Genomic DNA, 23,588 nt, shown 5'->3' with positions numbered 1-23,588 from the left:
TTTTTGGAACGTGGGCGGAAACAGGAATACACGAAGGAAACCCCCCACAGAAAGTCACCGCTGGTATTTGAATCTATGGCCTTTTCTCTGTGAGGTGAGAGTGCTAATCACTGCTCCACCTTGCTGCCTATTGAGTCTTTAATGGAGTTACAAATTAAACATTCATCAATCATGGGGTGGCCCCATGGTGGTGTAATTGGCACAGAAGGACGTGGGTTAAAATCCAGGTGAATAAACAAGAAATAACTAGGCCTTCCTGTGTGGAATTTGTACGTAGCTAAATAGACACAATGTGATAGTAAATTATGAGTTTTAAATTTTTGTTTCACTAGTTTTCACCTTCACAATAATAATATACATATTGAATTAAGACGCCTTTTATTGTACCCAATCACAGTCAGATTAGTGATCGTATCCGTCTCTGATTGGCCAGTTCCACCCAAGTCCCGCCTCCAGTGACGCTCCAACTCTCCAGCACCGCCCCTCCCCTCTCTCTGCGGCTCACTGACTGCATGTACACACACACGCACGCAGCAGCACATGCCGAGGACAACTTCAGTCGTACCTTTAAAAGAGCCGACACGGTCCTCCTCACGGGGAACCGGGCCCGGGACCGGGACCGAGTCGCAGGGCGAGAGATGAGATAGTTCAGTGTAATCAAGTGTCAGAAGAGAGACACAGTCACCTTTCGTCCTGCTGCATGCGGCTCCCCGTGACATGAAAACAATCCGCCGCATGCACGCGCCACGCGCCACGAGCAGCAACAGCGGCAGCAGCAGCAGCGATGGTTAAATGTCCTGTTTAATGGTCGAGGTACGTACCCCGTCACTTTACAGCCGTCTCTACACAAACCTCCACTGACTTGTTCACAACAGGCCCGAGGAAACGTCCCTGGAAGGACTCGTGAAGTGTCCTCAGCACTAAAGTTTATTTATTTACTCCCCTGTGATGAATGTGGCGCTAATATGGGTTGTAGTGAGATTTTAATGACCTTGCGTTTGATGGGAATTGTAGTTTCTTTTCTTGTACAAACTGCAGTGGTACAGGTCATAGTAGGCCCTGTGTATTATTGCTATGTGTCAGTGTATTGTCAGATTTACAGCAGTCCACCTGCAGCGTGGACACTGCAGACCTCCATCCTTCCATTCATCCATCCAGTATATACCATCCAATAAATAAAACATAAAACATACTTTTTAAATTTTCTTTATGTGTGGATAAGATATAAGGGATGATTGTGACTCACCACCAAATAATCCTCCACTTGACATTTAAAGAATGTGTAGAGTAAGTAATACTCCTGAACAGTTTTTTCCTCATAATTCCTGAAAACAGTTTTGACTTCAACCTTTTTGGTCTGTTTAATGAGCTTCCCAACACAGTTCACACACACTGTCTGGCTTGGCCCAGAGAGTCAAAAAGTTTGTGTTTTTCCGGACTTCGCTCTAAAGTCTCCAGTTATTTCAGCTGCCACCAGATTTATACATGTTATTTGTCATTGTTATTGTCTGACGGCACATCGGGTTTTGTCTGGCCTTGAGTGTATAGGGGACCGAGGACTGAATTGCAGGAATAAGAATGAGCTAACTTGAAGGTTGCGGTGACTTGCTGTGGAGACCTCTATAAAAGGATCAGCTTCCTGTCTGTTCATTTAAATAGATTATTTAAACATTTGTAGGACATCCATTGAAATACTTCAAAGTGTTAATCAATCCATCCATCTTCTACAATGGTCTGCAGGGTCACTGGGCGGCGCTGGAGCCAATTCCAACTCGCCATGGGTGAGGGTGGTGTACAAAAACACCTTGGAAAGGTTCACATCTATCACAGAGAGACACACAACCACACACATTCACACTACAGGCAGTTTAGGTTCAGTAATTACCCTCACATGCATGTTTTGGGTGAATATTAAGTTAATGTGAAGCACCCTTTTATGCTATGGACAGTTAAATAATGATTAAGTATTTATGCTGACAAGAATCACAATTTCCACCTTATAAAGTCTCTAAATTGGATAAAATTCTCATTAGATTTAGACTGCAACCTATTAAGTACAATTGTCGTACTATACCATGTAATATTTGGATAATTGAAACGCTATAAATTGATAAAACTTGAAAACTATGCGTAGCTTAAGGGAGGTTTTTCATAGTTAATTGATTATTATTATTATGTAATGATTAATGTTATTACCAATAATGGTATCAATATTCATTTAGTATTTTTTATCATCATCCATCATTAGGTGAAATGAATCAAAGAAAAAAGAAGATTTGTCATGGCTGTAACTCAATCATATTTCAGTTGGGAAGAAATATTAAGAAAAGAAGTTGCCAAATATGCTCACGCGCCCAATAATGGGTTAAATAAGTGCATTTGTGTGATAATTGAAGAATCTGCTTTCCCACATCAGTGTTTTCTTCCTCTTGAGCTTGATAGTAAAGTGTAACACACGTCTGTCTAGAGAGGCATGCTGTAGAGGGCGCCCTGCGTCCGGGCCACAGCCACGTGGGCAGGATCACTGAACAGTCATTGCCTCTGGTTTACCTCCATCTACCCGCTTCCTGCCTGCCGGTAAACAAAAACGTGGTATTTCAGATGCAAATCCTCCCACTCAAGGTATACACTCATGAACGTGTACCTTGAGTGGGAGGATTTACGCACATCGGAAGGCACACACTCATGAGCGTCTTCCTGCAGAGGAGCGACCCAGATTGCGATGATCCCAAACCGTCTGTTAGGTGTCCTCCGGTTCAGCGGCGGAACCTGGTTTCTGTAAGGATGTGGGACTTTGCCATCGTGTTTCTTCTCACTGCTTCGTGCACCCAGTCTCTCTCTCTCTCTCTCTCTCTCTCTCTCTCTCTCTCTCTCTCTCTTTCTCTTTCTCTCGTCCACATTACACACAGATGTCGAGCCATTATAACCATTATAGCCATTTCGTACCATTGTAAATAGTTGACCTCATTGGGCAATGTGCTGAGATGAGTCTGCCTGGACTGCAGTGCAGGACTTTGGGTTGTAATTAAGGAACCGGCCTCAGATCAGGGTACCGGGGTTGTACCCTAACAGACACAGAGAGAGACATCATTATTGTTCTTGTTCATCCCTTGATGGGAAATGTTTGTCAGTCAACACTATAATTTCTTTGAAGTGGCTCTTTTTCAATTTTCAGGCAGACACTAAATATCAACTCTTTGCTCAAGCGTTTGGCTTTATTATGCTTTTTACTGCCACTCTTTTCCAGAAAAGCAAAGGAATCTTGAGCATGCGAGTTGCACTGGATACAAGCTTTTATAGCAAACGGCTAAAATGGGACGAGTAAAGACCCTGACCATGAGGAACGACCATGTGGAAGCATGTGATTAATGTGCATATCATTCCCACTGTATGCTGCCTGACCCACTTTTTCAATGTTTGCTACTAGAACAGCAGCTGTCAGTGTCACAAAGCACACCCACGTTCTCTTGCTCACTAATGTCACTATAGTCATGACACTCTGGTGGAAACGTTGCCATTGTCCATCTACTGAGCATGTGCGGAAGAACAATTCCCTGCGGCCCGTGGTGCACATGCACAGTAGCGGCGTTTCCGCCTTCTATGGAGAACTTTTCAAAAAGTTGGGTTTTTCAGTCGCTCCGAGCACCGCTGTTGTTTTAAACGGACACCCAAAACACAACAAAGGTTTTGTGTTTTCATTTGTCCTGTAATGGCGGCCTAAAAGGCCTAAGTCATTTCAAATTAAAAGCTTGTATCGTAATTATCACGCAAAAAAAATGTGTGCTTTTTAATGCCGATGGTTGCTAATCGTAAAACAAAAATATTGGGTCGTCTTTAGGAAAGGAGTATGTGACGGAGCGCGTGAGATGAGAATTCAGGGAGCTGTTCCAGGTTTGAGAGGGGGAGCTCGCCCTCCCACACTCCCGATGCGTATCTTGAAAAAACAAGGTCATATAATTTGTTTAAAATATGTGTTACACATAAAAGTATTCCAGAAAACAAACTAACTCCAGAGTAGAAAATCTACTGTGACAGAGTAATGCTTCCAAGGGAGCAGATAAGTATTGGAAAAAAAGAAGCAGCAGCAGCAGCAGCTCTGGAGATTCACAGGGTCAACGTGACTTTTCACACAGTCTCCATTTGTTCACAGCGTCCATTGATGCCCTTTGATCGCGGTGAGTATTTTTGGCCGGTGAAATATTAATCTAAGCCTTTCTTTCTCCCTCCCGTCCTCAGAGGTGTGGAGCTGTCACGTTTAAAAGGTCGGAGCAGGATGCCATACAAGTTCGCATGCTGGGTAAGAACCTTAACAGACCCAAACACCTCAGTGCACGAGCCTGTGACTCTGTGTAGTCCGCTGCAGATCGACGGTCCACAGAGTTTCCATTTTCAAGCTTTCATGCACCTTTGACACTGATAATAAACTGGGCCAAACACTGCGGCATATTTCTGCTATCTTTGTATATACGCCCTACATTTTCTGTTGAATGGCTTCTGTTTATTAACAGACGCTCCTGGGTAGTTATTCTTGACTCTGGAAATGTTTGCGCTTGTTTCTGTTTCACCAGTGTTGAGTTTTTAAGTAGTATTTAGAAAAGAGGCTAAAAAATAAAAAATGGTACCGTAACTCGTCCTAGTAACCTGGTCATAGCTTCAAGGTTCGATATGTAACGCAGTCAAACAACTGCACTGAAGATGCCGAACCACCACCCGATCTCGGACGCCCTGTCCTGTATTACCACTTTTAACCATTGGAGGGGGCAAAGAATGAAATATGTGAGTGAAGTCCAGCACGAAATGGAAGAAGAAGCTGCACTCATTAATGTTTGATGACTACCATTTGCTATCCTTCAATAGACACGTGAAAAACAACTTCAGGAGATCTTAGGCAGAGCCCAGAACCCCTCCCTTACCTGCTTGATTCGACCCCACACTGGAGCTCTTATTGTTTTCTCCCACTGGATACGGCTGTTGTGTCACATAGGTTTCACTGGTGCTGTGGTTCCAAATCTTGTTCTACTCACCAACATTTCCACCCCAACCCCACCCAATTTCACCAATCGCACACTAATTTTTACATTCAAACTCGGTTGCTCTTGTTTTTACTAAATGTTAGACGGCAAATGTAATATTAGACAGATCAAATCTCAGCGGTGAAATTTTTCGTAACAACAGAGATTAAAATTGTTAAATATTGGACGCTAAATGTTGACGTGAAAAAAAAAAAGCAAATTAAAAAACATTCTACATTTATTTAACATTTTGTACATCAGCGACATTCACCAACAGCCGTCTGCTGTCGTGTCTTCAGAATTAAGGGTAACGTGTCTCGACGACTCAACGGTGCCCCCATATGTGCAGAGTGGTATTACAAGACGGAACTAAAGAAGTGACTCACCTCACTTCAACGGGGTAAAAGTAGTTAATAGTTTATCACAACAAAACGTATAAAGAAGCATTCAAATCCTCAGGGTGGAAGAAACTGATGTTCACTTCTTTATATGTGCACAAACACACACACACACACACACACACGCCGAAAAACACGTTTTCTCTCAGGTCACTTGTTTTACTGGCTGACCCAGTTCCGTGCGTCCCGACCTGCCAGAAAAACAGTTGAATCATTAAGGAGAATCAAAAATAACAGCCAGTCACTCACACACAAAGTGATGCATGTGTGTGTGTTCGTGTGTGTTCGTGTGTGTGTGTATGTGGGTGCACACTTGTGTGTGTGGCAGAGAGAAAGAAAGAGAGGCATGAATCATTTGGCTGTGGCGCCAGAGTTTTCCTGTCAGGACTCTCACAGACCTCGTCTCTTTTCTCTCTCGGAGCTGCTTTCACTGCATCTTTCTTGAGCTTTCTCTTCACGCCTTCCCAAAATTGAGAATCCGAGTTTTCGTTCGGTTATTATATCACCGACAGTGTTTCCTCTAGGATTTCTTTCGTTTTCAGCAGCGGGGGCAGGCTGCCCCGACAGGGGGGGGGTACTTATCAGTAGTATACCTTTAGTACTTCAAGCTTTTGCGTAGCAACCGAGTCAAATATATCTATTCTATGTTGTTATTAAATGATCATAACACAACATCAAGTAAATATAAAATAAAAGTAAATAAATCGAGAAAAGAAAATAGCTTTAGCCCCCCACCAACACCCGAAAACTTTGAAAAAATAGACCTTAAATTATCCATTCTAATGCATTGTGGACTACTAAATACTACACTGTGACGTGATAAATTGTAGGACTAGTTGATATCGAACGAACCAAACACCAAATAATGTGTGATGGAAGAAACATACTTATTTAAAAGCACATAACTAAACCAATATTAAGATATATACAATATAGATATTAAATACAATTTTACTTCAGGGGCCACATACAGTCCAGTTTCACCTTGAGTGGGCTGGACTGGTAAAAATATTGCTATAATAACCTTTAAATTTACACATTTAAAGTTTTGCTTTGTTGTGGCGCACAGTGTACGTGATGAAGGAGCGGCGGCAAGGATTTAGGAATGGCGGCCCGCCACTGCTAAATGAATGTAGAGTTAAAAACATTCAGTATCAAAGAAAATGTGCATTTGGTCAGATTTGCAAAGCTTCATCCAAACTCTTCCCTTATTGTCACAAGTTCAGCCACATGCAGCCACAAGTGGATTTTATTTTCCGGTTTTCGTACACATATGTGACGAAAGAAAACAATCGAATCTAATGAATGAATTTTATTCCAAACATGTTCAGTCCAATTTTCATATATGTACTATCTAATCTAATCTTAGTGTGATTGAATATTTCTTACTTGAATAAGTTGGAAAAAGTACAGGTTCTGAAATGCACACAATTTCAATAGTATGAAGTAGAAATGAACTTATACTTTGCTGAGGCCTCTTTGTTGGTATTTTGAATCTTTTATTGGATGGATGGATGAATTTAAGAACTTTGCTGGACCTTTAAAAAATAAAACATAAAAAGGTTAGATGTGGGACAGTCTGCAGTGTGAGTGGAGAAGAGTAAAATTACCAGATGTGGGATTCTTCATCAGTAAAGTGATATAAACCCCAAAAAATAAATAAAAACATCTTTAGCTTTTTGCTTCATTTTCTTTCACTCTCACTCACAGTGAGACACGACGGTTCAATATTTCTGAATGTCTTTCTGTCTCAAACATGCGTCTCCGGTAGGATGAGTCCTTCAGAGTCTTGAGACAAGCTGGGACTCCTTGTTGACCAGGGACACGTGTGTGTCTCTCTTCATCAGTATTGTCCTGGTGAGTTGAAGCCTCAGCGGCGCTTTATGGGTCACCTGCAGTGTTACAGCATCCTTATATCGTAGGTATGCGTCCTCCGCTTGTACATGCGCATATGATCGTGGATCCCACCTGACGGATCCTTGCAAGATTTTCAGAATAAAGGTCTCGGCCGTTGGCAGAATTTTTCGAAGGATTCTCGACGCTGCCCGAGTCCTTCGGGAGGGTTTGATGACGTTGCCTCCGAGAAATGCGGCCCACCAAGGTTGCATCCTTGAGAATGAGAGACGGCCCTCGGTTCGCCGCCTGCTTCTTACAGTTTCTCACAGTCTGTATCTTTTATCTTAATTCTCCGTCTCTCGTGATTTCTCGTAATCACTTTCTTGCGTCCGATACGGGACGTTCAAGGCTACTCGCCTGACTGTGTGTGTGTATCAGTCGGACTGTCTGCATGTGACCGTTTCTCAAGGGAACGTTTCCCTGGAAAAGCATATCGGTTATGGAGCAGCATTCCCTCTGGTGCTGATGCTGTATGGAGAGGAACACATTTTGCTTTAAGTGCTTATTTTTGCCTAATTATGTTGATTATTGTGCGGATTTCAACGTCCCATTAGTGAAGCCTTTGGGTGTTTATGACATTTAAAAAGAAAAACAGGCTGTGTGTTTATTCTCAAGCTAACATTTTTACACGAGTACACTTGGAGCCAGTCGACTCACGTCTGAGGTAAAAAGGCTCGATAACTGAATCAACCAAGAATCAAGCAACCTCGCTGCCACCAGATAACCAAAGAGACCCTGAAGGTGAACTTCTCTGATTCGGATCAGGCCGTTCTCCCCTTGAGATTTTCAGTAAACATATGAATAGTGAGTCCAAATTACTAAGAGCCGCGATGACAGAGCCTCAAAGGCAAATATGTGCTGTTCCTTTTAAAAAAAATCAATTTGTCTCATGTGATAAAATCAAACACGATAATAAAAGAGATTATAAATCAAAATTTTCTAGCAGAGTAAATATTAAAGTCTGTGCTCTTTTAAACTTCTATTTCTAAAATGGTAAATGGATTTTAGTTGTATAGCGCTTTCCCTCCGCTTGAGCAGTGCCTTGCATTGCTAATCACATTCACACACCAAATGGAGACAGCTGCCATGCAAGGCGCCCAATTTATCCACTGGACGCAATTTAAGCTTCAGCATCTTACTCTGGGGACGCTTTGACATGCAGACGGAGGAGATGTGGAATCGGGAGACGACCACACTAAAAATGAAAAGAACCATTTTAATATCGTTCTCCAAAAAGGGATAGATGTTTTGTACTATTTTAGATTTTCATCTACTTAAATTGATCCATAAAAAAAAACCCAATATGACACTGAAATTATTCTCAGGAAAGTATGACTGTTGACCTCATGCCACCCCGTTCACACTGACCTGAAGCCTCCCGGTCCTCCAAACAAATCCTATTGATTTGCCGTTGAAGTAGCGGCAGTATATTCAGAGCGAGAGAGCGAGAGAGCGTGTGAGCGCGCTCGGAGGAGAGGGAGGAGGAGCTATATTCTCCACAACATCGCTGGCATGAGCTCGACGGCAGAGAGGGGAGAGAGAATGCGGCAGAAGGAGGGAGCAGACTGTCAGTGGTCGGCTCTGGGAGAGAGAGATACGCTCCGATTCCCGTCTCTGCTTTCTGCCTCCAACCTGCTTCACTTTCTTCGTGTCGTCTTCTCCGTCCCTCGGCGGCTCTTTGCACTCGTTCCCTCTGTCCTTCCATCTCTCCCGCGCCTCACTTTGTCTCTCCCTGCTTTCTTCAGCTCGGTGTCCTGCATCCAGACCCGCTGCTCTCAGTGTACCTCCTGCTCTTCTTCACCCATGGCTACCTGACGGCGAGCTTTTGTCCGTCTGTCATCGCTTCCCTCTTTTTTTCTGTCACCTCCAAGTGTCTTTGTCTCGACTGTCATCCGTCCATCTCTGCGGTGTGTCACCATGCCCGTACTCGAGGGGCTCTGGGGCCCTGATCTCGGCATGCGAGACCCCAACCTTGGCGTCGGCGTCTGTCCAGACGAAGCGCCTCGTTCGCCAGTGTGGGGTCCCCTCAGGACTCCCCCCGTCACTTGCGGCGGCCTGTCGCTGGCTCTGGAGCTTCCGGCTCTCATAAGGCAGCTCAGGGCGGCCTGGAGAGCTCGCAGGGGGGGGCCCCGGGGGTCAGAGAGGAGTCAGGGGACCTCTTGGGTGGAAGCTGAGGAAGAGGAAGAGGAGGAGGAGGAGGAGGAGGAGGAGGAGGAAGTGGTGGAGGAGGTGAAGGAGGACTTGGAGAGCAGGAGTGCACATCTGGAAGGTAACACATCAAGAAAGTCTATTGAACCTATCTGCTGAATATTTCATGTCTCCTGCATGTTGTCACTTTCAGTTTGACCCGGCAGCTGTGCTTGTTACACAAAACTCTCTTACCTACTCTTCTCATTGACTTTGGCTCAGTCCTTAACAACATGTCATTCATCTAAAATATTTCTACACCTTTAAATGCAACTGTACCAATTTAACATGTTTGCTGTGTTGTTTTGCGTTGGATAATTCTTTTTCATGTCTGCGTCTGTGTTTGTCACTGTTGACAAGTGCATGTGTGCGATATGGGAGGGATTATCTGGCGAGCGCGCCCCTGGCCGTGGGTTTACGTGCATGTGTGTGTCTGCAAAGTGACGTTGATTGCGACGAAGGTTAAGCACAATCCAGGCCACAGTGCAGAGGAGACGTACAAATGAGGGATTTGGGCTGTAAAGCCAGCGTGTCCACAACGTAACGCAGTGTCACCGTCTGTCCCGCCGTGACATCGGGAATCAACCTCAAATCTGTTTATCTGATGACGCAAAGTAACACTCTGGACAGTTTGAACCCAGGAGTTACTTAACAGGAAGTGCACACTCACACTAATGACAGTGGATGAAGTAAATATTCATATTTAACAATAAAAAAAAATATATATTTTTTTTTTTAAGTGGCAATTTGGACTGATTATAGAGTCTAATACGTAGATCTTTGACGGTTCAATTCAATAGGTACTTTTACAATCTAATGAAGTTAAAAAGTCATTGCAAAAGTAATTATAGGAAATACCAAGTTTCGGTGCGGCTGCAGTCACATGCATATCACGGTGATTCTAATGAGCTGACGTGAATGTGATGTTAGACTTTACTCCACATTGTTTTGCTCATTAACTGATGATTCAAGCCTTGGGGGGGGCGGGGGGGGGGGGGGGGGGGGTTACCTTTTTCTGAGTCGCTACAAAGAAAATGGACGTTCACTGCCTGCGAGTTTCCTGATGACGCATCTTGTAGGAGCTGAAAGGCTATCTGTGTGGAGACCGCATGAGATAAACTGCTTGTTTTGATAATGAGTCATCCTGACATTTAACACAGGAAGCAGTGAGAAGGGTTCAAGCGATTTATTTAGATACAAGTATAAGAAGTACACATTGATTTATTATTTTTTTTTTTTAATACTCCCAAAAACAGAACGAAATGACTTCAAGATTTTCCCGTTTGACATTTGATGATTAGTTGCAACAAAACAAAGCAGAAGCGAATAAAGAAGAGAAAAGATACGATTCGTGTGAAATCATTGTGAGGCCACAGAAGGTTAAAAACACTTAAAACTGCCGCTGTTTTGATTTGATAGTCTCTTATTCAGACTCAGAATTTTAGTTTTATTGTTTAAAAATAACGACAATGTTCAGCGGTTCAAGAATACAATTAATACAATCCTAATAAACGATGATTTAAAAAAGGGTATTTTTGCACCTCGGGTTTTTTTATACATAGTTTGAGTGTTAAAACGTGGCGTAGAGGGTTAAGACGGTGTGTAGAAGCTGTTTTAAATCTGTATCAGCATCGAGTGAGCAGCTGTTGTGGAGGGATCTCTCACAATCCACCTGGGTTTCTTTTGTTGTTAATCAGTTTAAATGTCTCTGGGAGGGTGACATCAGTCAGGGTGTGGGGCTGCTCCTCTTTTACTACTATAGCTGAGATTCACACCGCTGTGTGTCTTTGCGACATTCATGATTATTCCATTCTTTTATTTCTGTTCCGTGATGCTAAACACACTCTAGCAAATGATCTTTTATATCTGGGATCGGTGATTCAACAAGTTTTATTTTTCAGAAGGATTAATAATCAAACAGTTATTGACAATGACTATTGTCTGTTCACTGTTATTGTCTAAGTCGTGGCTTTCATGACTTTTCCTGCATGAAAGATGACAATAGAATCGGGTAAACACGTCTGTTCCACTGGTGGTGCAGCAGTATCGCTGCACAACCGTTGGGTCGACTGTGCGCATCATATATATGAGGTTTCCTTCTGCTGCAGGCGGCCGCGTGTTTAAAACCGTCACCAGCGTTGGCTCCGCATATGGCAGCAATACATCCAACTGTCGAAATCCGCCCCAAAGCACAGTTTGTGCCACAAACACCCACAGATCCACTGACGCCAGCTGAACATATTCCTATTAGCTCCCTCTGTGTGTGTGTGTGTGTGTGTGTGTGTGTGTGTGTGTGTGTGTGTGTGTGTGTGTGTGTGTGTGTGTGTGTGTGTGTGTGTGTGTGTGTGTGTGTGTGTGTGTGTGTGTGTGTGTGTGTGTGTGTGTGTGTGTGTGTGTGTGTGTGTGTGTGTGTGTGTGTGTGTGTGTGTGTGTGTGTGTGTGTGTGTGTGTGTGTGTGTGTGTGTGTGTGTGTGTGTGTGTGTGTGGTCTTGTTTTTACATTTGGATTTAACCTCATTTACAAGTGTTTGTATGTGCACATGTATAGTGAGTGTTCACACGCGGGCGTGCTCACGTCGCCCGCTCCTTTAAACAGCCTTCCCCGGCTGATTCGCGTTTTCATCCTAAATGACCCAGTTCTGTGTTGCGTGGAGACAATGACCTATTTACCACACTGAGAGTTAAAGGAGGAGAAGAGGAACCGGGGAGGGAGGCGAGACGAAAGGACGGATCAGATAGAGAGTGAGGGAGTCGATGTTGAGCAGGAAGGAATGAGGGATGACGGGAAGATTTAGAAATAATGGAGAGAGAGGAGGAGGAGGAGGAGGAGGAGCAGACAGGAACCTGAAGTGAAGAAGAAAAAAAAAAAATAAATGGATTGACATTAAATAGCAGTCTGGAGCCATAGCTCGAATAAAAACAGGAGAAGTGGAGTTTGTGTGAATGTGTTTTTCTGTATTAAAGAGTGATCTGCTACTGCAGTCTTCTTCTTTTTTTTTTCCAGAAGATGTATTTCCTCCTCTGTCTGCCTGCCAAAACACAGGATAAAAAGCAAAGAGGCCTCTCCCCCCCCCCCCCCCCCCTTTCCTATTATTGCACAAACCAGGCCAACGGGACTCTTCTGACTCGGTTTAACAGGCTGAGTCAGGTTCCCTGAGCACCTTCGATTTGTTTGTTGGACTCTAACATGCATAAATAGGAAAATTATGACTTTTTTTTTTTTCTTTCTTTTTTTTTCCCTTTTGAAAACAGATGATCCTTCAATATGCTCCTATCAGTGCACTAAAAATACTGCAGCTCCATTTAACAGAGTTGCCACGGTGACTCCAATAACAGCACCTGGTGCTTTTCGTGTCTCTCAAGCAGGAGTCAGGGAGGTGATGTGAACCGGTCACCTCAGGGATATAACACGCTCCAGTTCCTCACTCCCGGGCTGTAAATGATTCAGCATTCCCATAGTTTTTAGTTTGTTCAAGTGGTAAGTGTCGTGCGTGTGCCTGCATGCCGTTACTTGGAAACTACCTCTGTTGTGTCGTGTTTGTCATTCGGCGCCGGGTGGCTGAATTGTGCATTTTTAAATGGAGGCGGCATTCAGTATTCATGATTCTCCGGTGCTCTTGTGCGTCTTCCCCAACCGAGAGGCTCCCACACAGGGAAAAACATCAACCTCCTTTTTGGACAAAGTGTGCTTATGGGATGTTCTTATACAGCAGAAATGTAAATGCGCAATCATACCTCGGCCTCGTAACCGCAAAAAAACAATTGACACCAGTGCGACACTGCAGCAAAGACCAAACGGCACAAGTGCCGTATGATGCTCTCGGTGTAGTGACGAGCGGAGAAGGACGAGAAACAGGGTTCAGACAGGCTCCGGAAAAGCCGCACATGAGCACGAAATCAACAATCAATGTTCCTCCTGCGAGCTTGGCCCGCTGACACAGTGTCCTAGTGACTCACCGTCATCCAAGATCTTATTGTTTTGTAAAGAAAGGGGGTTGAAAACAAGGCAATAAAATTGGGATTCTGTGAAGCTGGTTTGTCTGTAGCGTTTAGCAACACATAGCCCTGTCCTCCCAGGACCTCGCGGACCGCTCAGCCCTTTGTTCACCCCTCTTGTTTCGCTCGCCCCCTCCTCCCCCCGCCTTCTGGGCAACAGCAATGCTGTGTCAATAATAATATTGACAAAACAATTAGATTTTCTGTCTTTTCTCCTCTCTCCTCTTCCTGCACCCAGCTGATGGCAGACAGAGCACTGGGCATGCCGGTGTGCTGCTGGCCACAAGACGGGGATCCTACCCGCTGATTGACTTGCGCATCCTGAAAAGTGAGTTTTCTCTTTTAGATTCCTGCAAATCACATTTTCTTTCCACACAACTGAATTAAAGTCAAACCCACAAATGCTCTGAACACGGTTAACGTGTTTACATGGACGTCAGCATCCCAGATTTTGAGTTTAGTTGTTTAAAATGAAACAATATTTTAAAAAAATGTCAGTAGCTTCTTTAGTATCTTAAGAGCATTCGGGGGAGCCATGACCTTGGGGCTCGTGAAACGATACAGGATGCCTGCTGGTTAGAATCCCACTACCATCAGGCGACCGACTCTGTGCAGTGAGGGATTAAGCTGGTTGGAGCCCAAATGAACTCTCAGCAGCTTATTAATATTCCAAAACAACAAGCTGTTGCAAGTGAGGCCAAATTAAACAGGTGTTAATTATTTTAATTCATAGCGCTTATCATGCAGATCTATACACTCTTCAAGGGGCTTCGGGAAAAAGACGACAGAAAAACACGTTTAGTAAACAACCGGAAAAGTTTGAAGCTTTTATTTGAATGTTTCCGTACTTGTACCTGGCCTCAGATGCTCCTGGCTCTACATTCAACTGGATACGTCGTAGTTGTTGAGTTCTGCTTTGATAACTATTTCCTTAAGGAGTTAGATGCTCCCGTTGCTGCCACAGTTTGTGTTTCAGCCTCATAAATAAGGTTAAGAGCAACAATATATGTCTGTTTTTTGTTCATTCCACCTCTGAAAATCTGAGTTGAGCCTTTTATTCTTCTTACTGGAATCAGGATGTGGAGACGAAATGTACAAACGACATGTTTTGAGATACTCAAGTCCAATAAAACATTCTTAAGTGGTTTGTAAGACGTTCAAATTGTAGAAATACAATATAATGTTAACATGAATGAATTTATTGTAATACAGCAAGTGCAGTTATTCCCAATAAAATGCTAAAATATCTACATACAAGAGCAAACATTGTTACAAATATTGTAAACTTGAATAAATTGAATTATGTCTAATATATTTAATGCAATACTAACTATTTTAATAAATCACATATTCCTCATTACATATTTGAATTTTAAATAACTTTAACAGGATTGAATGTCTAATCTATAATCCCACAAACCTTGTTGTGTCTGACAGCGGTAGGCTGTGATTAAGCGTGAAGTGCATCTCCAAATGAATATAGGCAGAATATAGAATTATAGTACTTCATTTAAAAAGAGCAGCACACTTGTGACTAGTTTATTTTTTGTACACAAACAACAATTAAAATGGAGAGCCAGAATGAATAAGAGCTTTGTAGAACTACACAGAAAAAAAACATCACATTGAACAATGCACTTGTCGAGGTCATAAATAAAAGAAAACTATTATATCCTGATCGCTGTTCCGGACTGTTTATATAACCTCCTGAAACTATATTGGCACTAACCGTTAAGGACTGTCTGCTCTGTGTATCTGACAAACTGTTCTGTGTTTGAACTCTCTTAGTTTTGTCAGCGAAGTTCAGCTAAATCACCTGTTACACAACTGCGTGTGGCTTTTTTTCCTGTAATGCCGTCTAAAAATGGAAACGTTATCCTCACTTTTTTTAAACAATGTCGCTTCCCTGTGACAGGCAGCTTTTAATTCGGCCTTCAGCGGAGGCTATTTGGCTCCGATATAAACACCTCTGATAAATAGAAATATGCTGCCTGAACAACTTTTTTTTCTTCTTTTTTTTTATAATCAAGGATGACAATTTCCCCCCCAAAAATCTGCCTTTTTGGTCAAAACTCTCCTCTGTCATCAGTCGGACCAACAGCTGCTTTTCTGTGGCTTCATGATTTCAGCTAGTGGCCACCAGGGGGAGGTAGAGTCCGGCACCAGGAGGAAGGTGAAGCGTCTGCTGAGCTTCCAGAGATACTGCCACGACTCCCGGCTGCTGAGGGGGCTGGTGCCCTACACCCCCGGATCCCTCCACCTCCTTGATGACGACTACCTGGGTCAAGCGGCTGTAAGGAAATACACACACACGCACACACACACACAGGTTCAAATTGACCTAACTCTGTCATGTGTATCCATCCATCTTCCTGAGTCCAAATGGTGTCGCGTTGATAGGGAAAGCAGAGAATCCTGGATGTCCCTCTTTCCCACATCTTCCTCCAATTCCCCCCCCCCCCCCCCCCCCCCCCCCCCCCCCCCCCCCCCCCGACCTCGAGGTCTCATCCCCCAAACAGAAGAGAGCCTAAATGGGTGCCAGAACCGCCTGAACTGGTGCCTCTCAGTAACAAGGAGAAGCAGCTCTACTTTCTTACTCTGTAGTGTAGATTTAGATCTTTTCCACGGTGAGGAAGAGCCACTCCACCCTCTTGTTTGTTTGCAGTCTCATTGGAGTTGATTGAACTAGGTGAGGGAAGTAACTTATAGATTATCCTCCCACGTCACAGCATCAGTCCTTTCATCGCCTCTTGTCACGATGTGAGAAGCTGATCACTCGTCTGTCTTTGTTTGCAGCACATGCTATCAAAAGTAGGCACGTGGAACTTTGACATTTTCCTCTTCGACCGTCTTACGAATGGTGAGATTATGTGTTATTGTTTTGGTTCTTTTTTATTTTATTTTTTTCAAATTTTAACATCGTCCCTCACAATGTCCCGCTTGATTTTCTCAGTTCATAGTAAAAGTCTGTCTCCAACAATCCTGTGACTGTCATTGCTTTATTTATTTTTTTGTACAAGGCTTAAAAGTATTAAAGCCCTTTATCTGGTGTGCAATGTGTTTGTGTCCAGTGTTCATGTAAACACGTTGTGCTCTTCAGGTAACAGCCTGGTGACTCTGATGTGCCATCTCTTTAATGTCTACGGTCTCATCCACCACTTCCAGCTGGACATGGTCAAGTTGCACAGGTTTCTAGGTAAATTGTGTTTTTGTTAGTTTTTTTTGATTGAACAAAAAATACTCAAACCAGGAACTGTTGCCGTGCGGCGACGTCGCGAACCCCTACCCCACTATTCTGCCATTGTAACAAACATCAGGCTTTTAACTACACAAATGTGACAACTCCTGCAACTTTAAAAGCTCGTAGACATGGTTCCTCGTTCCTACGAGCAGGAAACTGTACAAGGAATTCCAGTTACTGATCCTCCTCGTCTGCAGACTAATGATTTCCATCTGCATACACACCACTCTTACAAGCTGATACCATACAACGCCGACAATGCAAAAGACACTGAGGGAGTGACCTCCACTGTAGGACCAAATGTTAGAAGGGAAGTGTTTCCTCAGTGAGCGACTAGAGAGCCACAGCGTGAGCAGAGGCTAAGGAAACAAAGTGTACGAAGGGATTAAGCACAAAATGTGATGTAATCTCACGTTAGTTTCAGTTCCCACATCACTCTTTCTGTCTTTACATAAAGATGTAGATTTCCTTTTCTCCAGGTAAATAACAGATCTTTATATATGTTTCCTACTATCTGGATCAGGAGTCTGCCACCTTTTTGAATCCGTTTCTGTGACTTTCCACCAAATGAAGTTTAACTGGAGCCACAGAACACAATTAACCTTCAAAAATGAGGCAGACTAAACTTCTATCGTTTCATATGTAGTTTTGATGCAAAAAACTGTGTCTTATATAGTATTTATGAAGCTTCATTTCCAATTCAGGTTGGCGAACATTTCTTTACATTTGACCTGTTTTTGTACTGGAATTCTGCAGTTTCACTCCTTTTTAAAGTTTTTAAAGGCTTTTTTAAGACCATTTTGACCATTTTTAACTGTTTTGCCTTTAGCGGTCTTGCCCACCCCCCCCCCCCCCCTTTTTTTTTTTTTCAAATTCTAGTTATTTCAGGGTTATTTCCCCCTCTATGTCATGTGGTTTTAGCTGTTTTTCCAGGTTTTACATGTACCCAATTTTAAATCCCTTTTATCCAAGAGTTAAGAGTCCGTTTTCAAGGTGTTTAAATATAATGAAGATAAGTTATATGTATATTTCTATATGATTTTGTAAACACTTCATTGAGCAGCTACAGAAGGTGCAGGGTACAGACCTCTGATATGCATGAATAATCTTTTTCCTCCTACTCTCTGCTGTTACTGAGCGGAATATATGTGTGTGTATATATATATATTTATTTTTTTGCCTTAGGTGTAGGTAAGCAAGCATTTTAGATCATAATGAAAGGTTCAAACACTGTTAATGCTTTGAAGTTTCTAAAGGTTCAATTTCCCGATCTGATAGTTGAGAGAAATGGAAAATAGTTTGACTGAATGTGGTGTCTTGCCAGGCATGGTGCAGGAGGACTACCACTCCCAGAATCCCTATCACAACGCTGTTCATGCTGCTGATGTCACTCAAGCCATGTACTGCTACTTGAAGGAGCCCAGGGTAACCACACACACACACACACACACACACACACACACACACACACACACACACACACACACACACACACACACACACACACACACACACACACACACACACACACACACACACACACACACACACACACACACACACACACACTGCACACTGTAAAGCCTCTCCTTGACATATTCGATTAACTTTGCTCCCTGATGGATTATTCCCGCTCGCTTAGGCTCTGCAACACATCCATCCATAGCAATGAAGAAATCTTTGAAGGCCTCCGACCAGATTAAGTGTCTCTGCATCTTTTCCTTATTCATTGCTTCCGTGTCCTCTGCTGCTCTGGGACGCACTTTGTGAGGCGCCTATTTTGCTAAAAGCTCTAAATGAAATTCGATGCGACACACACGCTTGGCGTGTTATAGATGACAGGCGCACTTGGTCATATGAGATGACAAGCCTCCAGTCGCTATGCTCACCGTGTCCCCATAATGCATCGCTCTCAGCTATAACGCACGGTGGCTTGTTATGAAGTGAAACTCGCACCTCCAAGATTATTGAAATGTGCGTTTCGGATTTTTCAAGTTTGACAAATGCGTTCATGTTTTTGTAAAATAAAACAAGGACTTTTTTTAAGGGACTGAAGAGTTGTTGCTTTTTTCTATTCCTCCTCAGATTAAGATTGGTGTAGATAGGAGACTGCTGAGTTTTCTCTATATGTTATTTCAATGTAAAACCCCATCACTTGACAACGTTGCATTCAGTGTGATCCAAATAGAATGAAGTCAAAATCCTTTTAAAGCGACATTCTTGACCACTTCTTGTCAGACTGGTGTGACGGGTGAAGTAACTAGTCCAGGGGGCTGCAACTTTCATGACTTGACGAGTGATTTTGTGATTTTCCACCAAATAAAATGTGTCTGGAGCCACAAAACATAGGAATTATCTGAAATGAAGGATTAAAAAAAAATAATAGATAAATAAATCCTTTACATATTAAAAACCAGCGATGTATTCATGATGTTTCATCACTAATATTTAGTTATATCTTATTACTATTTTTGCTTTTGTGGGAGCGATTTTAGCTGTTTTTCACATGTTTGTATGGATTTTCCCTGCTTTGACCATTTTATGCATCTTATCTGTTTTAGCTTTTTTTAGCTTTTAGATCAGTATCAGCTTGGTGTGGGTTTTTTTTTTTACAAAGAAAGTTTCAGGGAGCCGCTACAGAGGGGCCGAAGAGCCACGTGTGGCTCCAGAGCCGCAGCTTTCAAACCTGAACTAGAAACTTACCGGAACAAAATTGTGATATTCTCAACACACACCTCACTTTAGCAGTAAAGCTCCTGTTGAAGTGAGTGTAAACCTCTGTCATCCCGTGTGTTGGTGTTGCAGCTGGCCGAGCGGCTGAGTCCTCTCGACGTGTTTCTGGGTCTGATGGCGGCCGCGGCTCACGACGTGGATCATCCCGGCGTCAACCAGCCGTTTCTAATCAAGACCAAGCATCACTTGGCGTCGCTCTACCAGGTAGCCGACACGCGAGCGTGCCGACCGTCAGTGTGGGGGTTCATGTGCAGCTCTGTGTGAAACTCTGTGGATTTCTCATGTCCCGTGCAGAACACATCGGTGCTGGAGAGTCACCACTGGAGGTCCACTGTTGGCATGCTGAGAGAGTCGGGCCTGCTGTCCCACCTGCCGGCAGACATGTCGTAAGAACACACACACTCATTTCCTTTAGCCGTACTCTGAACCTCACCTTCACCGTAACATGTGTCCGCCTTCAAACGTATTGGTTTGTCTTGGAGAGTTTTGAAGGTGGAAAAAAAACAACTTCTAAAAACCTGAAAACAGGATTTGAGTGTGAAGATCCTGATCTGAAAACATTAAACCTGCAACTGAAAAAATAACGTCTAGAATAAAGGATATAGATGTAAGAGTGAAAAATGAAAATAAATCAATAGAATTCCAGAGCTGAATCAAAATTACATTCAATAAACTTTGCATGCACTTATTTTTATTTAGAATACAAAATGTTTTTAATTTTTGAAAATTCAAGATCAAACCTTGAACATTAATTTTCTTTTCAATCACTTTTTTTTGGTCTGTATTCAGCTCCATACACGTGCATCTCGACATGCTCCCGCCAATACAGGGTTTTCTTTTTCAAATACTGCAAAAGGCAGGTTGTCTATTAATTCTGAACCCACTAAATGTGAACATAATTAACAGTGTAAAGCACTTTGGGGGCTGGAAAACGTCCACGATGACCGTTCGGGGTCGAAGTAGCGTGCTGCTTGAAAAAGGACGCAGCCGCGATCGAGTTGGAATCAGCCGATGTGTCCGTGTTGTCGGTGGAGTCAGAAGTGGCCTGACGTTACCGATCTAGTTGTTCTGTCCCATTTAATGCACAATTCCACTCCGCAGGCAGGACATAGAGCAGCAGCTGGGCTCTCTCATCTTGGCCACGGACATCAGCAGGCAGAACGAGTTCCTGCTGACCTTCAGAGATCATCTAGATAACCAGGACCTGGACCTTCAGCTGGCTTCGCACAGACACTTCATACTGCAGGTACGGCAACACAACCACCCCGCGTCGCTCTAAGCCATGATTCTCAACGTCGTCGTCCCTTTTCACAAATTCTCCGTACGGCTAATCCTGCGTGCGTTTCTGCCGTCTTGCCTTCAGATTGCCCTCAAGTGTGCGGATGTGTGTAACCCGTGTCGGGTGTGGGAGCTGAGCAGGCAGTGGGGCGAGAGGGTGTGCGAGGAGTTCTACAGGCAGGGTGAGCAGATCCTCATCACTCATCCCTCACTTCAAACTATAAAACAACTACAGTGCGTTCGGGGGCATTTGTGTGTATTTTTGTCAGGTAAACGTCAAGGACGCCTACATAAATATTCAACATCTTGAAAATGGAAAATCGTGCATCACAGTGTGTGTATAAATGTTGTTTTCTCAACTCTGCAGGAGATCTGGAGAGACAGTTTGACCTGGAGATCAGTCCATTGTGTAACCAACAGGCTGACTCTATCCCAGCCATCCAGATAGGTGAGCGCACTCACGGCAAATATTTCAAAGGATTGTAAAACGCACATGCGCGACTGCTCCTTCACATACCCACAATGCAACGTCATTCGGTCCACAAATGTGGAGCAATCCTGTGCGATCATGTACACTGCAGGAGAAAAGTAAAATCCAGCTTCATCTTCAAGGAAAGGAAATTTACAATAACTACTTACTGTTTGACAAGCAGTCACCTAACGTCATTACTAATTAAAGCAGTGAGCGGTAACCATGGTAAGTGTAAAAACGCTGGTGGCTTCATAGTTCACTTTGGTTTGGCCCCTTCATTTGGCCTTTTTTGGGGCAATCCTGAAGGCTTTTAAACGAGCGTTTGTGCCCCCTCAGGGTTCATCTCCTACATTGCAGCGCCGCTGTTTGAGGAGTGGCACCGCTTCACCGAGCCCAGCCCGCTCAGCCGAACCATGCTGGGTCACCTGCACAAGAACAAGGCCTGCTGGAGCAGCAGGCGGTGTGCGCACTCGTCCCCGGGCGCGCAGGTCGACTCCCCGGACGACGAGCCCGAAGGAGGAGACCGCGAGGGTGAAGACATCCCTTAGTCCGCCCCTCACTCCTCGAGGGTGTCTCATCGTCCTTTTACAAATGGAGGCGAGGGAGTATTTACCCGACTCCTTGCTTGTCCTCTGGCAGATTTCCTCCCGCAGGCTCTGAAAGTGGGAGTTTGGCCTGGATACAGGAGAAATAGCTCCCTCTACTGGAGCAGAGGACTGTGAGCACTGCGAGAGAAGTACGGTAAATAAATGAGAGTGACTCCCAGATGAAGAGATGGATTACCTTCGAAAACGACGCTCTTGGAGCAAACCAAGAAAATCAGGCGTTGAATAAAAAGGCTTTGGTCGAAAGGGATAGGTGGAGAGAAACGCACAATGCTGCTAGAACAATGACGAATTAAAAAGCCAAAATTTTACAGATGTCAGCTGGACTGTGCAGGACAAAACAAGATACAATAATATTTGAAAGAATAAGAAGAGTATATGGAATATATCAACTATATTACACTTTTTCAAAAGAATTATTACTTATTAAGCTCTTTTCACATCGTCTGTTGTTGTTTTTTTTTTTTGTGTACTGCCTGCACTTCTATTGGATGCTTTTTATTACAAGGGTCTCACTTGTCCACACTTTTCACTGAAGTGCGTTTTTATCTTCAAGCACCAACGTTCGTACGTCAGGATACTCAGAAGAAGGTTTCACACTCTCAGCTGGATGTTCGTCGACAAAAGACCGTAACAACAGCCTTTTTTTTTTAACAGTGTTCGTCTTACTGCGTCCGTGTAACCTGTACAAAACTGAACTTCACATGCCAAAATCTCAGCAATGTATTAATCTTTTTATTGGCTGTGGTCGGCGAGACAAATATCTCTATACGCTGGTGTAACCTTTGTAAACAACCTTTTTTTTTTCTTCCCATTTCTAACTTCACTTTACAAAGCCTTAATGTCTGAATCATGTTTTTTTTATGGGGTTTTATCATTTTCTGGACAAAAAAACCCACTTTCTTACACTGTTGAACTGCTCACAGACGGTTTCTGCCCGTGTTTAATTCCGTCTTTCTTTCCGACCATACCAGCAGTTGTGAAACGCTCCCTCGCACGGAACTGTAGCAGCCCGGTGGGGTTCTTCACCCAGTATCGGGGTCAGATTTTTCAAGGTGCCAGTGTACTGTTACGATAAATCAACACCTTGTTCTGTTACCTCTTAGGGTTTTAGCTCTTTTATACACCTGATGTCATGATCTGACTTTGGCTGTTCTGTAACTGCAAACGCTCCAATTGTTATTCGTTCGTATCCCGCAGCGACTCGGTGGACTGGGGAATTTGCTCCGTGTGGAGCTGGTCAGACCCAAAATAAAAAGAATATCTCATTTGTATATACTATTTGGTCCAAGTTAATGCTGTATGCCAATATTGTGTTCGCCACTCTGCTTTGGTCCTGTGTCGTTTAAAGTTTGTCACTTCCACTCTTGCCCACTGTGTGCACAGTGTTTCCAGAGCTGTAAACCAGCTTTATGAAGGACGCTAGATCCTGTACACACTGTATTGTAGGAGGTAATCAAATATGGACAGCTTATAAGTAGTCTAATATTAATAACCGTTATAAAATTGATGAATCTCTACCACAGCTTTCTTTTTTTTTCCTTCTTTCTTCTAAAGTGACACTGTGACTGCAATATAAACGCCTTATGTATGAGGCGCAGTGCAATAAAGTCGAAGGTCATTCGTCGGGGTATAATAAAGCAGCCATGTTTATTACACTGATTCATAGCTCTACTGATAAGTGAATTATTTACATCTTATCCACACTGTTGTCACTTTTCGACGCTGCTGTTTTTACAGGGAATTAAAAATATCTGTGAACGCCCTGATT

At 43.4% G+C, this 23,588-nt stretch overlaps 1 protein-coding gene across 2 annotated transcripts; it reads left to right on the top strand.

Annotated features, from left to right (window-relative positions):
- Positions 1 to 520: 520 nt before the first annotated feature.
- LOC308126188 (3',5'-cyclic-AMP phosphodiesterase 7B-like) lies at positions 521 to 23,329 on the top strand. 2 transcript variants are annotated; one of them, XM_080490373.1, is made up of 14 exons: positions 521 to 813; positions 4,237 to 4,297; positions 13,727 to 13,816; positions 15,618 to 15,781; positions 16,285 to 16,348; positions 16,589 to 16,684; positions 18,054 to 18,154; positions 19,535 to 19,666; positions 19,757 to 19,848; positions 20,564 to 20,708; positions 20,826 to 20,922; positions 21,108 to 21,188; positions 21,549 to 21,743; positions 21,852 to 23,329. In XM_080490373.1, exons 1-14 carry the CDS (start codon positions 793 to 795, stop codon positions 21,932 to 21,934), a joined length of 1,422 nt encoding a protein of 473 aa, XP_080346499.1. In that variant the 5' UTR covers positions 521 to 792; the 3' UTR covers positions 21,935 to 23,329. The 2 variants fall into 2 exon arrangements, with proteins under 2 accessions (XP_080346499.1, XP_080346498.1); XM_080490372.1 differs by lacking the exons at positions 521 to 813; positions 4,237 to 4,297 and adding an exon at positions 8,839 to 9,575 and having other exon boundaries at positions 21,549 to 21,876.
- Positions 23,330 to 23,588: the final 259 nt, after the last annotated feature.

The sequence above is a fragment of the Lipophrys pholis genome (assembly GCF_963383615.2).
Source record: "Lipophrys pholis genome assembly, chromosome: 21".
NCBI classification, from domain to species: Eukaryota; Metazoa; Chordata; class Actinopteri; order Blenniiformes; family Blenniidae; genus Lipophrys; species Lipophrys pholis.
The sequence above is the reverse complement of the archived record's forward strand: the minus strand, read 5'-3'. Positions and strand labels throughout refer to the sequence as shown.

What these genes read in the sequence shown, in the direction of transcription:
- LOC308126188 (XM_080490372.1), top strand. Translation starts at nt 9,224, where the DNA reads ATGCCCGTACTCGAGGGGCTCTGGGGCCCTGATCTCGGCATGCGAGAC. An exon ending in ACTTGGCGTCGCTCTACCAG is followed by an intron (nt 19,667 to 19,756) that starts GTAGCCGACACG and finishes TGTCCCGTGCAG; the next exon opens with AACACATCGGTGCTGGAGAG. An exon ending in TATCCCAGCCATCCAGATAG is followed by an intron (nt 21,189 to 21,548) that starts GTGAGCGCACTC and finishes GTGCCCCCTCAG; the next exon opens with GGTTCATCTCCTACATTGCA.